Source organism: Anas platyrhynchos, chromosome 20 (genome assembly GCF_047663525.1).
Source record: "Anas platyrhynchos isolate ZD024472 breed Pekin duck chromosome 20, IASCAAS_PekinDuck_T2T, whole genome shotgun sequence".
NCBI classification, from domain to species: domain Eukaryota; kingdom Metazoa; phylum Chordata; class Aves; order Anseriformes; family Anatidae; genus Anas; species Anas platyrhynchos.
In genome coordinates, this window is record NC_092606.1 from 8,291,221 (window position 1) to 8,304,844 (window position 13,624).

Here is a 13,624-nt window from a genome sequence, read left to right on the forward strand (position 1 = left end):
GGCCAGGACAGAAACATCCCTTTAGGGATCACTCCTGAATCTCCAGGGCTTGACCACACAACAGCAGTGCCAGCTCACCACCGCATCTCCCCAGGGGATCCAAGCGAGCCTCCTGCATTTGCCTTGGGGAAATCAAGGGGAAAAAAGGAGGCCGTGCTCCCCAGCACAGGCTGTTTGGCACTGCCAGAGCCCAGAGAGGACGAGGCCTCCTGAAGCTTTAGCTGAACCTCCCACACAAGCCAGACCTACAGCTTTAGAGCTCAGCATTATGGCAGTTTTATTTAAATTCAAGGAGGGCATAAAAATATAGTTATAAAAGATGCTAAAACAGTCCTCTGAGTCACATTAGCCATGCCAGGCCTGGGTGAGTCCATGAAGTTTTACTCCTGCAGCGCTGGAGCTTTTTTCTCTTTCCTTTTCTTCTTGGCTTTGCCCTGCTTCTGCAGGGTCTCCTGGCTGGCGCTCCCTTTGGCTTTCTTTGCAGCTGGAACCTGCTCAGCTTTGTTACCTGCATCACCTTTTCTTTTTCTATTCCTCTTCTTCTTTTTGTCAGCCACGGCATCACCGTTCACAGCTCCACCCTTGCTGCCTGCTGCTGCCACCCCGTTCTCCCTGACCCCTCTGTTCCGATTCTTGTGTTTCTTGCTGCCAGGCACAGGGCCCTGCTTTTGCTCGGGGCTTCCTGCTCCCAGGGCTTGCCCTTCTGGGGCTGCTGGCTCTCCATCTTTTCTACCTCCTGGTGCTACTCCGTTCTCCTGGACGCCTTTCTTGCGATTCTTGCGTTTCTTGGTCTCTGGGAGGAAGCCTTTCTTCTTCCGCTTCAGCGGCTCCGCTGCCTGCACGGGTTTATTGGCTGCTTTCTCTTTCTTGGGCTTCCTGCAGAGAGAACACCAAAAATCAACGCTAACCCAGTTTACAGCCAGGAAGCACCACGATGCATGCTCCAGGCAGGCCACGACCAGGCAGAAGCAGGAGGAAGCGGAGAACCCCCCCCCAAACCCTTCCAGCCTCACCCAGGCAGCCCAGTATAACCCAGTTATTGCCCTGCACCAGCTCAGTCCCCAGAAAGGCACCTGAAAAGGAACCAGGCTGCGATCCCGCAGCCCTTCTGGAGAGTTGTTCGTGCTGCGCCAGTTCAGGGTGGAAAAAAAACAAACATCCTGAGAACACGATGTTAGTGTTTGCCTCTCAGCACCTCCACCAGGGTGCTGGGGACAAACCACACCTGCTGCAGGTCCGGTCCTGCTCACCTGCACAAAGATCCCCGGGTCCCACAGCAAGACGGCACCAACAGGGGCAGCAGGCTGCGCCCTCAAACCCCATCCCTTCCTCAGGCAGCACACAAAACTCGGTGTTTCATGCCCACTAAACCCTCAGCCATCCCCTCGCAGTCTCTCCTTGCTGCTAACCCAAGCCTTGCCCCTGGGCCAGACCCAGCAGCGCGGTGCCAAGCGAGCTGTGTGGGACTGCTGACGGGACCGGGGCTGTGCCACGGGGCTGGGTGAGGCCACCGTGCCCTGACAGGCTGTTGGAGGCATCAGGAGGGGCCACAGCAACAGTTTCAGCTGCCTTGTGCAATTCCTGTGAGCCCTCTCACAGCGAGCCACGTGCAAGCATTTCCTCCAGAACCTCTTGCAGGGCTGAGATGCCTCAGACCAGGCCACCCACAGGCTGGGGCTGCGACTCCCAGCTGTCAGCAGAGCCACCCAGCGCTGTGCACAGCGCTAAATGCTGCCAGAAGGAAGAGGAAACAAAAAGCCCAATTGCAAGCTACTGGCAGGAAGGAAAAAAAAGATCCTGCCATTCTTTTTCCCCAGGAGTAAAAGTCAAATCCAGGTGCCATTTAGCACGGGAGCATTGAAGCATGAAGGCTGAACGCTCCCAACCTTCAAAGCAAGGCAACCTGGCTGGGGACCCAGGCACCGAGGAGCCCAAAAATCACTGGGGGGGGCTGAAGGCCCTGGGCAGGGTCTCTCTGGTATTCACTCGCTTCCCCTGACAGCTACTCGTTCCCTCCAGGCTCACATCTGCAGGATCAGCCCACGCTGATGTGGTAGGAGCTGAGTGATTCAGCCCAGCCCAGAAATGCCCTGCAACGTTGGCGATGGCTCTCGCACCAGGCCACTGCTCAGAGCTGCAGGTGCTCTGTCCTTGGGTAATCGACTGTCTTACATCTGCTGGCAAGAGCAGATCAGATATCAGACATGCCTCGCAATCCTCTCCCAAAAAAGGCCTGATCCCAACAATGCACACACCTGAGCAATGAGCCTAGCACCAAGCAAAACAAGAAGCGTTTCACCCTCACCACCCCAGCAGCTCCAGTTAAGTCAAACCCCAGTCTGAGCTCAGTGCCTTGATTTCCCTTCCCTTCCTGCTTCCCCAGGCCAAAGAAGCCAAGCAGGACAGGCAGGCAGCCCTGCAGGCGAGCCGAGAAGCCCAGGTGCCAGCCCTACGTACGTGTGGTTCAGCCACCGCATTGCATTCCAGTAGAGAGAGTCGAGGCGTGCTGACTTCCCGATGCCTTCCTGCTGGTTCAGAGCTACCAGCACTTTGTCCAGCTCCATCAGCTCCACGGGCAGCTTCTGCAAGAGGCAAGTGCACACTGACAACGTGCAGGGTGAGCTCAGAAGGAGCCACCTGGCTTCTCTAGGCCACTGCCCTGAGCCCATCCACAACAACGCTTCAAGTTGGGGGCAAAAACTGGTGAGTTACACCAGGGTTTGCTTGAAAACTGGGTCTCTAGCATGCCAAACATGAGTCTAAGCCAGAATTATCTGGCATGAAAGGGACTGAAAGGTCCTTTAGTCCTTTTTCCTTTTCACCCCGTGACTGGGAAAGGGGGGATGAAGACGACATGCTATGTACCTACCCTAAAGAAAAGCAGAAGTGTTTTCAGTCTGGTTTCTAAAGAACTCAATCGTGCTGCTTCTGACTGCCTGTAACAGCTTCTGTGACCCAGTGGACACTTTCAGTAAAACCAGACAGAAAGGGGTGTCTCAGAGGCTGTTCAGGACCTCCAAGAACCCCGGAAATAATCTCTCTCCCCACCCACTTTCCTATTAGGTCTCCACAAAGAAATGGGCTGTGGTGCCAGCTTATCAGTAGGAAACTGGACTTCAGCAATTATGCTGCTTGCGTTATTTTGCTCTCATAAATAAAACCATGTTGCAAACTTATTTTGTCACCTATAGAAAATCTCCTCATGTTTAAAAATGCCGTTTTTCTTTAGAGCTGAACAATGCCCCATTCCAGCTCACAAAGCTTCTGCGTAAGTCTCAGTTTCTGGTAATCAGTCTCGGGGGTTCAGTGAAGAGGAGAGAGCGATCATCTGGGACAAAACCCAGCTCACCCCCACCGTACCCTAGGCTGCATTTCTCCCGATGAGAAAGGAGATGGCACGGATGTTTGTGGAACACTGCACAAATCCTTCAGCAAGTTCTTGGAGATCAGCTCTCAAGAGCTACGGATCTCTCCTTCAGACTGGAGGGTTTTTCTGTACTCAATTCCAGCCAGGTGTTCCCTCCAAGGGAAGGGATGTAGTGACGAAGCAGTCACAAGGTAAAATCCAGGCCTGAGAGCTGACAGAGCCCTTGGTGGTACAGCCCTTCGGCAGTCCGTGTGTGAAGGAGTCAAAGCCCCATGGGATCGGGTCACGCTCTCACCTGCTGCGTCACGGTTTTGAGGAGGAAGTTCAACAGCTCCAAGCTCCTGGCAACTTTCTCCTTCTCAGCCTTCACCCTAAACTCGTCGACCATTTTCAAAGTCTGCAAATTAAAGGGAGAGATGGAAGAGGAGGGAACATTAAATGGGGAAACAAATCGCTCTTCTCAGGGAAAGCAGAAAATTGGTAGGGGTTTGCAGGGTTAACCTGTCACCAGAACAACTCTGGAACGACACAGCCCACCAAACGCCCGGGAGGGTATGAGGTGGGAGCTGCTGTAGCCCAGGTTAATTAAAAAGCAGCCGGACAAAATAAGAGCAAGCATATCACAAAGGCACCACCCTGCTGCTCTCCCTTGTCTCTAAGCTGAAGCAAAACTGGTGACAGGTTGCTGGCTCCTGGAGAAAAAGAGAGAAGACAATAACCACGTATGGAAAGGCCAGAAGAGTGGCAGACAACAGACTCACCTGAGGGACAGCAGCAACCCAGCTGCAGGAGCTGGGATTTGCACGCAAGGCGCTAATGTAAAAACCCATTAACACTCGCCTGGGAAATCCCAGTTGCCGGCACTAGAACAGGGCTTGTCAATCAAGCTTAAACCCGCTGAAAAGGATGGAGAAAATCTCATCTCTTTGTGTTACCTTTATGTGCTGCAGGCTTTCTGAGACACTGAAAGGTCTGGCTTAGAGGAAAATCACTCCTGAGACAGGTCAAATAAAAGCCAGAGTTATTTACAAGTGGAGGAGCGCAGCGAAGAGCCACGGAAAGGCAGCTGGATCAGAGCGGCCACCCAGGGGCTCAGGGGTGCTGATCCTCTGCCTGCAGCTGGTCCTCGCAGCCCTGCTTACGTGGTCGTTATCCTCCCTGCTGCACTGCTGTGTGAATGCACAACCGCAGCAAGCCCCACAGCTGGTACGGGTACGCTAACATGAGTTGGATTTGCGGGGACAAGCGTGCCATCGCCTGCGGTGTGCCCATGGCAGCCCCTGTCCCTGCAGGAGGCTGTGCTCGTGGCCGAGCTGCCTCTGCCTGGAGTGTGAGTGGGACAAAGTGGTAACGGGCAAGGCTTGCCCCAGTCAGAGCACCCTCGGGTGATGAGGTGCCGCACCAAACCTGTACCTGGTGGTCCAGAGGTGTGGGTGTGCTGCGAGGTGCCTCCTCTCCCTTAGAGCAGCTGCAGCTTTCACTGGAAGGCATTTGCAGGACTTAAAGGAAACGGTTCTCCAGCTATGGCAGCATAAAGCAGGCAAATAAAGTAAAAATCCTTGCAGACACTGAGAGGAGGGAGGAATTCATTCCCCAAAGCGAGGCTGTTGAGCAGTGACCCCCCAACAGCAAATAACAATGGCCAGCAGGAGCCTAAGGAACACTCTGAGCAGAAAACCAGGGGAGACCACATAATGCTCTGCAGGAATAGCGGCCTGCAAGTCCAGTTATGTACTGTCTGTGCAGGATTCCAACCCCTGGGAGTGCCTCTTTTAAATAACAAAAACACAGTTATCTCCTGACCAGGACACACGAGCTCTGTGTCAGAAAGCCACCACGGTTTGCTGGCTGGAATCAAAGTGGCAACTTCATCTGCCCATCAGTACCTCGCTGACAATCACTGCCTCCTGATAGACGAGCTGCAACCCTGCTCCAGAGATGTCATTAACCTGCAAGGTCACACAATTCAGTGGCTCAGAAGTCTCTCAGGTGAAACAAGGAACAAATATTGGGGTGTGTGACTAAAAAACCCCATCACATGTAGGACATAACGGGCCCTGCACACTCCAGGTATTGCACCTACCACAGTAAGTAACAGGAATGATCAGCAAATCAGTTATGAAATGAAGACTGATTCACATAAAACATTTCTTTGCAGTGTTAGAAGAAGATAGTGGTCGGCTAACAGTCCTTGCTGGTTCAAGCAGCTTTCAGAGAGGCTGGTTAGGTTCAGGTCTCTGTTTTGCTAAGTCACAGTGAGAGAAAATCAGCACAGGCTGTCAGCACTTCAGGACAGGAGCAAGAGGAAGCAGGACCATACTGTGAGGAGGAGCCACAGTGAAGTCAACTAAAATTTCATCATTTTAATATACAAATGCTAAAGAATTAAGAAGGTGTTCCAAATAAATTGCATTTTCACTGTAGATGAGTGATGCATATAAATCGAGCAGGGTTGGCTGTCTGTCCTTGCTGCCATCCCTTCTCACAGCACTGATATTCTGAAGGGTTTGAAGCACACCCTGCTGAAGTCAATAGACAAACCTCTGAACAGCACTCGAGGGGTTGGTGCTACAAGTCCACAGCAGTTGTCAGGTGCTTGGGAAACTGGGACGTGCACTGACTGTTCTGGGTGCCCGACTGAACTCCTGCAGAGCTGCAGAAGGAAAAGCAGCACGGCTTCCCTGCTGGAGATGGGAGATACCACGGGGCTACTGACATCACTGCAGTGAGACTAAACATCGAAATTAAAGGACGTGTTTTGCATGAGTCTGGAAACCGAAGCATGGTTACACCCGCACAAACAGCCAGAGGCGATCCGGTACAATTTAGGTGCTCTGCAAACAAATAGCTCCCTACTAACACGGATCGCTTTGAAACAGCTCTCAAAAGACCAGGAAGGAGCAAGGAAAACGGTGGGGGGTGGATGGAGAAGCCAGAGGAGCAACAAAAAAGCAGCAGATAGTGAAGAAGTGCAGAATGCACAATTCTCTCTGGTCCAGCACTGCCAGGTATTGCTTTAAGGAAGCTGGATGCAGAGAAGCGTTGCCGTTCCTCAACTGCTCTCCTTTCCCCTTCCCTTCTGCTTCAAAGGGCATAAAAGAAATGTACTCCAATGAGCACAGAAATGCCAGCTCCTCTGTATCTGGCACGGTTCAGACAGCCCTGCCTCCGCAGAGTCTCCAGCCCAGCTCCTGCTCAGCTCAGTGCCATTTTCCCAACCTCATCACCATGCAGAACTTCCCCATGGCTTGCTACCAGAGATGCTGTCTGCTGTCACGCCGTGCTTCGCTCCCACCCCCCCATAGCAGGGAGCGCACACAGCCTGGTGTTTGGGGTTTGTGTTAGGATGTTAATAAAGGAAACTGACTGCTGGCAAGCCTTGGGGACTGCTCCCAGGGAATGAAATCCCAAGTCTCTTCCACGCTGAGTCCAAACCTCAAAAGCAGCTTTCCCAAGTATTTGTCCTAAATTCTTGCTACATGCAGTACCCACCTTGTCTGTAGGCTGGGGGTTTGCAAAGCAGATTACTTGGGTCCCTCACTCGGTGATCTGGAAGCTGAAGCTAGCACTGCCTCCCCGAGTGCATGGGTCAGCTGTTTTAGGGGCCTACAATAATTTCACTTGGGGCACATGTAGAATGCAATAAAAATAAAGCGAAAACCATTATGTAACAGATGGCAGACTGCAACACGTGGCAAAAGTGCCTTAAAAAGAAAAGCAGCATTTCAGTCATCTGCAGCATCCTTTGGAGAGCCTCTCACACTGGTTAGATTGCAAAAGCCCTGCACAAGGTATCTCCATTTTACGCAGCAGAACCGAGGCACAAAGCAGTGGCTTTGCTTCCAGCTCTGCTGTAGGTGATGGAGGGTCCAGTGAAAACCCAGCCAAGCTTGTCAGCCTGCCTGTTCTGTGATTCTCTGCCATGTGCTGTTTGCAAAGGCATCCAACTCTCCCTTCCCCAGCCCTCTAAAAGCACTAGGAGTGGCATAACCCCATCGCCTAACGCTAAGAGCAGGGAGCACGTGGCTTGTACTCAGGAGCCACACTTCACCACTTGCTGATCTTGTTCTTTTGCTGCCATTTCTGCCTCTGTTACTCTGCTCCTTCAGTAACAGCCAGGCCCAATTTCAGGGAATCCCGGTTCCAGTTCCAGCTCCGTAATACCCGTGACAGGTAATCGTGCCTGCACATCTCAGCTGGTCACTTTCCAAAAGGAAAAAGTAGGGAGGCAGTTTCCACAGCTGGAACTCCCAACTCATGGCAAGCCAATGCAGCAACACGGTTCCTGCCTCGCCCTGCGTGGATTCAGCTGGCAGAGGTTGGGGCTCGCTGTGCCAAACACGCTGCTTCCAGGGGCCTCTGGCTGTGGCTGGTGGATGGCACTCCTGGATCCAGAGTCCTCTGCTTCTAGGATTTCTACAAGAACAGCACATCCTCAGCAACCTATCCATCAGTATTTCTTTTATTTCTAAGCCCTGTTATCCCAGCTCTTTCAGGATCCAACCTTCACTGCACCTCTCACTGCGGTCCCCAGCATTACTTTACCTCCACAAGGGCTGCGTAAAACAAGTTTGTTGGTGCACAGGAGGTGAATACCCGCAGTAATTCACTCACAGAAGTAGGACAGGGAGACGGCAGCTAGAAAGAGGCATTAACCACGTAGCTCCATGCCTCAGATTTCCAGGCTGGATTTTAGCCTAAGCCCAGGACCCCTCTAAAAGCTGCAACAGAACAAAAAGTGCTGCGTGTGCATCTGGAGCCAGTCAGCATCCCAGCCACTGCCCCGCTCTCCCTGCAGGGAAATGGCACTAAGCTGTTTCAGGGAGCAAAGCCGTGTTTCTGGAAGTCTCCCCAATCGCAGCTGCCCACAACCTCAGCCTCCTGCTCCTCTTCCCGTTCACAGGTACTGCGGTGGGGACACGCTCAGCCCCGACTTACAAGGCACAGCAGTACCTCGGCGTCTGCATGAGCACCCTGCCACCGAGAGCAGAGCACATCCCGCTGGATGTGAGCACCGTGTAACGTTTATGCATTCCCAGCACGTCCTTCAGCCTGCTCCATTGTTCAAAACAAACAGCCCTTCCCCTCCGTGGGCTCAGCCTGACAGATCTGCGCGCTCCGTGAGCCGGTGAAGCCCGGCCAACCTGCATTCTTTCCACCCGCCGTGCTATCTCCATCCTTCCCCCTCCTCCCCCAAACAGACCTGATGCTGACGGATAAATGTGCAGATTCACGGCCGAACACAGTGCCAAGAGCCTCCTGCAAAACACACACCTCCACCCGCCCCGCACGGCCTTGCACCCCCTGGCACAGCCCGGGGCTGTGGCCCTGAGCTCTGTTCTCCAGCAGCAAACAGCTCAGCCAAGTTTCCGCCCCGCTGAACGTCCGTGGTCACACTCAGATAGAGCTCAAGAAGCCTGAGCTCGCTTTGCTGACTGCTTCCACGCTGGCTCTGAAAGCTGAAGCTTTGCTCTTTGCTCCGTGCTGCTCACGAGGTTCCTGAGCAGACACGACCTGACGTTTTGCTGCTGCTGTGGCTCGGCTCCCCGTGGTGGAGCCACACTCTGAGGGCCCCCGTAAGCGGGTTTGGGGCCCTACAAGTACGTGCCCATTACCTGAGCCGAAGCACAAGATCTCCCGTGTCAACAGGCAGGTGAGCTGAGAGGTGTGGGAGGGGAACAGTCCTCCTGTGCTGTTCAGAGCAATAACAAACCGAGCTAATAACAAACTGAAAAGCAAATGGAGGATTTTAGCATTTGGCACGCTCGTAGCTCCTGTCATTATGTGGTGCAAGCACCCTTGTCTCATCTGTAATTACCCTCCCCTTGCTCCTGAGGGGCATGCCAGCCTTATTCCCACTGTTTTGCAGAGGCTCAGGAGGCTGAGCACAGCACTGACCCACACAGACGATTGCAGAGCCAGGAATCAGCCAGGAACTTCTTAAAACCCAGGCGAGCCATCTCCAAACACTTCCTTCGTGACCATGTTCATTGAACACGCTCAAACTTAGGGCTAAATAATGGAAGATGAGCCGGGGAGGAGGAAAGAGTGGGCTTTCCATCCATCCACAGAGCAAGATCTACTTTTCACACCAATGCACACAGTTTACACGAGCACATCCACACAGGGAGGGGTCCTCACACCACCCACTTGAAGTGCTGCTGCCAAGAGCACTACAAGAGGAAAAAAAGCATGGACAATCCCTCCTCCCCTCGTTCCCTCTCACTGAAGTTTCTGAAGACTGAAAGTGTAGACAGAGAGAGTAGGGGACTAAGCAGACCCACATGCTGAAGGGTGTAATTAAAGGTCCTTTTCTGCAATGTTTATTTTGGCTGTTATTAGAGGGAGGAGCCCAGAAATCAAGATGACATTCTTACAGAAAATGCCAGGGCTTTCCCAAGTGTAAAGATCTGATCATTTTCTCCATAGACCGCATGCGAATGGAGCAGGGAAAAATCATACGGGACAGCGGAGGGAACAGAGGGAATGAATTCTCCGCAGAGACATCCAGTACTCTGAAAGCACGTCAAAGATATCAGTTAAATCACGACTGGCCTCATTTTACAAGCTGAGAGGCTGAGAAAGGGCAATGAATTAAGAATTTATAAGGATGGACAGATAAAAGTTCAGACGATCTTCAAGAAAAAAAGAAAGAAGAATGGCTTTCTTAGAGATTTGATGAAGTCACTGTTAATAATTTATCTCCATACAAATGAAGACACCAGTAATCAAATGTGATGCCCTTCAGAAATGAAGGGCAGGAGGCTGTGTAGTGTAACCCTCTCTCCTTCCTCACGTGCCGAGTGGCTCCAGCTACTGACTTTAAATCCCTTGCTGAACCACACGACACCGACAAAACCCTCTAATGCCCTACGATGGAAGTCTTCAGAGAGTATAGAGTAACTTTCAAACTATGAGTCCTACAAAAGAGGTTTATCTATGAATAAAAAAAAAGAAAAGAGTTTTATCTATACCACTCCTCGCCCGGGCCATGTAATCCCCTGCCTGTCTACACTCTCTCCTTTCTACAGAAAACCAGCTTTGGTCCAGCCCTGAAGCTGGGCACTGGGTGCTGTGAGTGTTTTTACACCCCAGGATGCCCTGATTGCACTTGGGGACCAACCGACCAACCTGAACACTCTGCGCTCTGCTCTTCCTGTCCTTTAGACAACACTGACAAAACAAGTGAAAGAAAAAAGAAAACCGTGAAGTTGGGCCCTTCCTATCGCGTACTTACTGCACAAGTCAGACAAAGGAAACCCTCAGGAAACTGCTGCGTACAAGCCAGAGAAAGCAGCTTCACCAACAGTTTTTCTGACAGCTGTTTTGTTTTGAAGTTGCCCAGCCACGAAAATATGCTTTTTGTGGCATACTCCTCAAATCCTTTTCCACTTCCCTCTGACTTTCATGTTGTAACTGGGAGTTTCAGCTGAAGTTGGGAGTTACACGAAGCACCTTGGTTCAGGAGGGCAAGCCAGTCCCTGGGAAAGGGATGACACAAAAAGGTAATGAAATTATGTATTCAGATCCCGGAGCTTCCTGCCCCAAATCTGTCACTGAGTTACTAAAAATTGGCATGGCTTCAAGACCACTCTAAAGACAAGACAGTGATTTTATAACCGATCAGAGAGAAAACAGACATGAACCTAACAAGGGGACAAACACCAAAACGTGCCCACAATGACAACCAGGAGGGATGAAAGACCAAACTGAGAGCAGCACGATAAAGTCAAAAAGACGATGTGTGATCCCTAGCAAAGAGACCCCTCACCAAAATGGTGACTGTTCCCTACAGGATATGGGGAATTTGGGTCTCCCTGGTCCTGCCACTGACTCTGGGCAGCCTGAACACACAGCCACCAGCTTCCTCCTGGAGATAGCACGGGGACAGGGACTGGTGCCCAACACAGAGCTCTTCTGAAGCCAAGTTAAGGAACAGTCAGATCGTCCAAGCAGAGAGAGGGTCTCTGGGATGTCCCAGGAGATCAAAGCTCGATTCTTGGCTCGCCTCCCAGCCAAGCATGTCATCTGCAAAACAGGGAGAACAACTGCAGCTAAACGCATCAGCTCTTGGATTTCTGCAGAATACTTTCATCATTACATCAGCAACTCACTGGTTAGAATTCCCTTTGTAAAGCGCTTTGAGACCTGCTGATAAAAGAACAAAGCTGTCTCGAAGAGGAAGGAGTCTCTCTCTGAGGCTACAGCATCTCAGGTGAGCTCTGTCATTTACAGCATGAGGCAACAGCACTTTGTACTGTAAACACAACCGAGCTGTCTAGACTCCCAACATCAGAATAAACTTGAACAGCCGTCCAAAGGCTCTGCTTGGTGTGACGCAGCCTGTTGAGGACATAGGAGGCCAAAACTGTGCTAGAACTCTCTCTCTGCTCCTCACCACGGCCTGCTGTTCAATAAAAGCAGCTCACGGGGCAGTCCCAGGGCCTGTGGATGAAATTTTCTACCCAAAAGACCCAGCAGGAAAAGCCAAGATCACCAACAGCAAGTAGGGCTCTCCTAAGAACGAGTCAACCCCACAGTAACCGCAAGGATATCAAGATTTGCCTTGCTGACAGCAAGGAGGTGGCAGACATGAACCCCTCATGACTGTGATATCTGTTTTATAAGCATGCTTAAGCATCTTGGGAACAAATAAGGTCACATTAGCTTATGTAAGCACAAGAGCCATTGCCCCACAGCAGCCGGAGCTGCTATTTCAGGAAGCTGTCTCTTCATTTAAAGCTCCTGGCTGTTGATTCTCCCTCATCTGCCTCTTGCTTTTGCACAGATAATTCAATGATATCCAAGGCTGCAGTCTTCTCACGTTGCTTCTTCCCCAGTTCCAGCACGTATCACTGCCCCACACCCTGCCAGGCTCCTCACCGGGTGGTCTGTAGGTATGCAGTGCACGCACTGAGGCGACACAGGACGGAAAGCAGACAGCAGCAGGTAGCCTCCTGTCCTCTCACACAGCCTTACACCTGCAGTGACAATCCTGCAGTTCGAGAGCCACCAGCCCCATAGCTACAAACCTGACCAAGGACACAGAGCGCAGGAGGAAAGCCTCCAGGGGGCAGCTTAAGGACAGTGCCACTGCCGGACTTACAAGTGCACGTCAGTCTCCTCAGTCACAGCGTTGGCCCTCCCAGGCTGTTTCACTGGCTCACTGTGTCAGAGGGTTATAAAATCCTGCATTACCACTTTTTCTTCTTAAATGATCTCTTTGTGAAATATGGTGGCAGGAAAGGTCAATGACAGCAAATGCAGATCTTTTAGCTAGAGGTAGGACAACAAAATTTCATCATTTAGGATTTCCAGAGCATTGTGAATTGCTGCCCTCAGTCAGGTTCTCGTGGGTAAGCGCCCCCACACCAACACCTACCTGTGTACACATCCCCTCAGAAATTGGGGCTGACCCACTGAAACAAGACAGAGCTTCAGGAGACAGCTGCAGCTCTGCAAATGCCCTCCCTACCCTCTAGATAAGCAGAGGCATGGACGGACTTTGGGGACAGCAATGGTGTTGTTTGGCCCAAGCTCTTACTAACAGCAATTACATACTCCAAGCAATCTCACCCCATAATTTCAGCACCAAGCCTGTAACTACCACCTGGCCTGCAGCTCCTCCTTCAGACAAGCACACAATTTCCACCCGGAAATTCAGAGCTAATAAACTCAGCAAGTTACTTTAATGGTGGATTATTCCCTTTGACAAATGTATCTTTTCTACAGATGCAAAATTGCCCAATTTCCAGCCTCCACATTTCAATGTGACTTCTAAGTGGGATTTTTACCATCTCCAAAAGAGATCGGTCACGATATGAATATTGTTCTACTACACAAGAAAGCTGCTGCATGTTTTTACAGCTTTTAGTCAGGTGTGCATTTCAGAGAAAACGTGCAAAAAGACACAGAATACCTTCTGCAGCTCTAGAAAGTTTTACAGCACAAGTGTCAGCCTTTGGCCGTGAGTTACAGCTGTTGTATGGAATATAAGGTCTTTGATCCCTACAAATTGCAGCAACATTTAAAGAGGAGCAGCCGATCCAACTCCAAGGAGCCATACCAGCACTGTGCTGCTGCAAAAGCGGAGCAGGAGGAAGGGAGGGAAAAAATGCATATACATCCACCTACAGAGTGAATTGGAATGGAAAAATGTTATGTCAGAGCTTTTTGAGAACAGCCAAAAAGAGAAGTAGTACCCGTGTGCCGCTGGCAGCTAACAGTGTAGGAGGCTGCTGCCCACAGGGTACACCT

The 13,624-nt window shown here is 51.3% G+C and overlaps 1 protein-coding gene and 1 long non-coding RNA gene across 2 annotated transcripts in view; both read right to left on the reverse strand.

The window, feature by feature from the left end:
- Nucleotides 1-260: 260 nt before the first annotated feature.
- The window catches only part of MYBBP1A (MYB binding protein 1a), a 59,642-nt gene continuing 46,278 nt past the window's right edge, over nt 261-13,624 (reverse strand). Inside the window, exons 25-27 of the mRNA XM_027445957.3 lie at nt 3,663-3,764; nt 2,458-2,582; nt 261-876 (exon numbers count right to left, since the gene is read on the reverse strand). Of these exons, the coding sequence (XP_027301758.3) occupies nt 381-876; nt 2,458-2,582; nt 3,663-3,764 (723 nt within the window). The 3' untranslated portion in view covers nt 261-380. The remainder of the gene's footprint in view (nt 877-2,457; nt 2,583-3,662; nt 3,765-13,624) is intronic.
- Nucleotides 5,824-8,972, reverse strand: LOC119713288 (uncharacterized). The gene is made up of 2 exons (XR_005260382.2): nt 8,571-8,972; nt 5,824-7,783 (listed from the first exon to the last, which is right to left on the reverse strand). It is a non-coding gene; the product is annotated as an uncharacterized lncRNA (long non-coding RNA).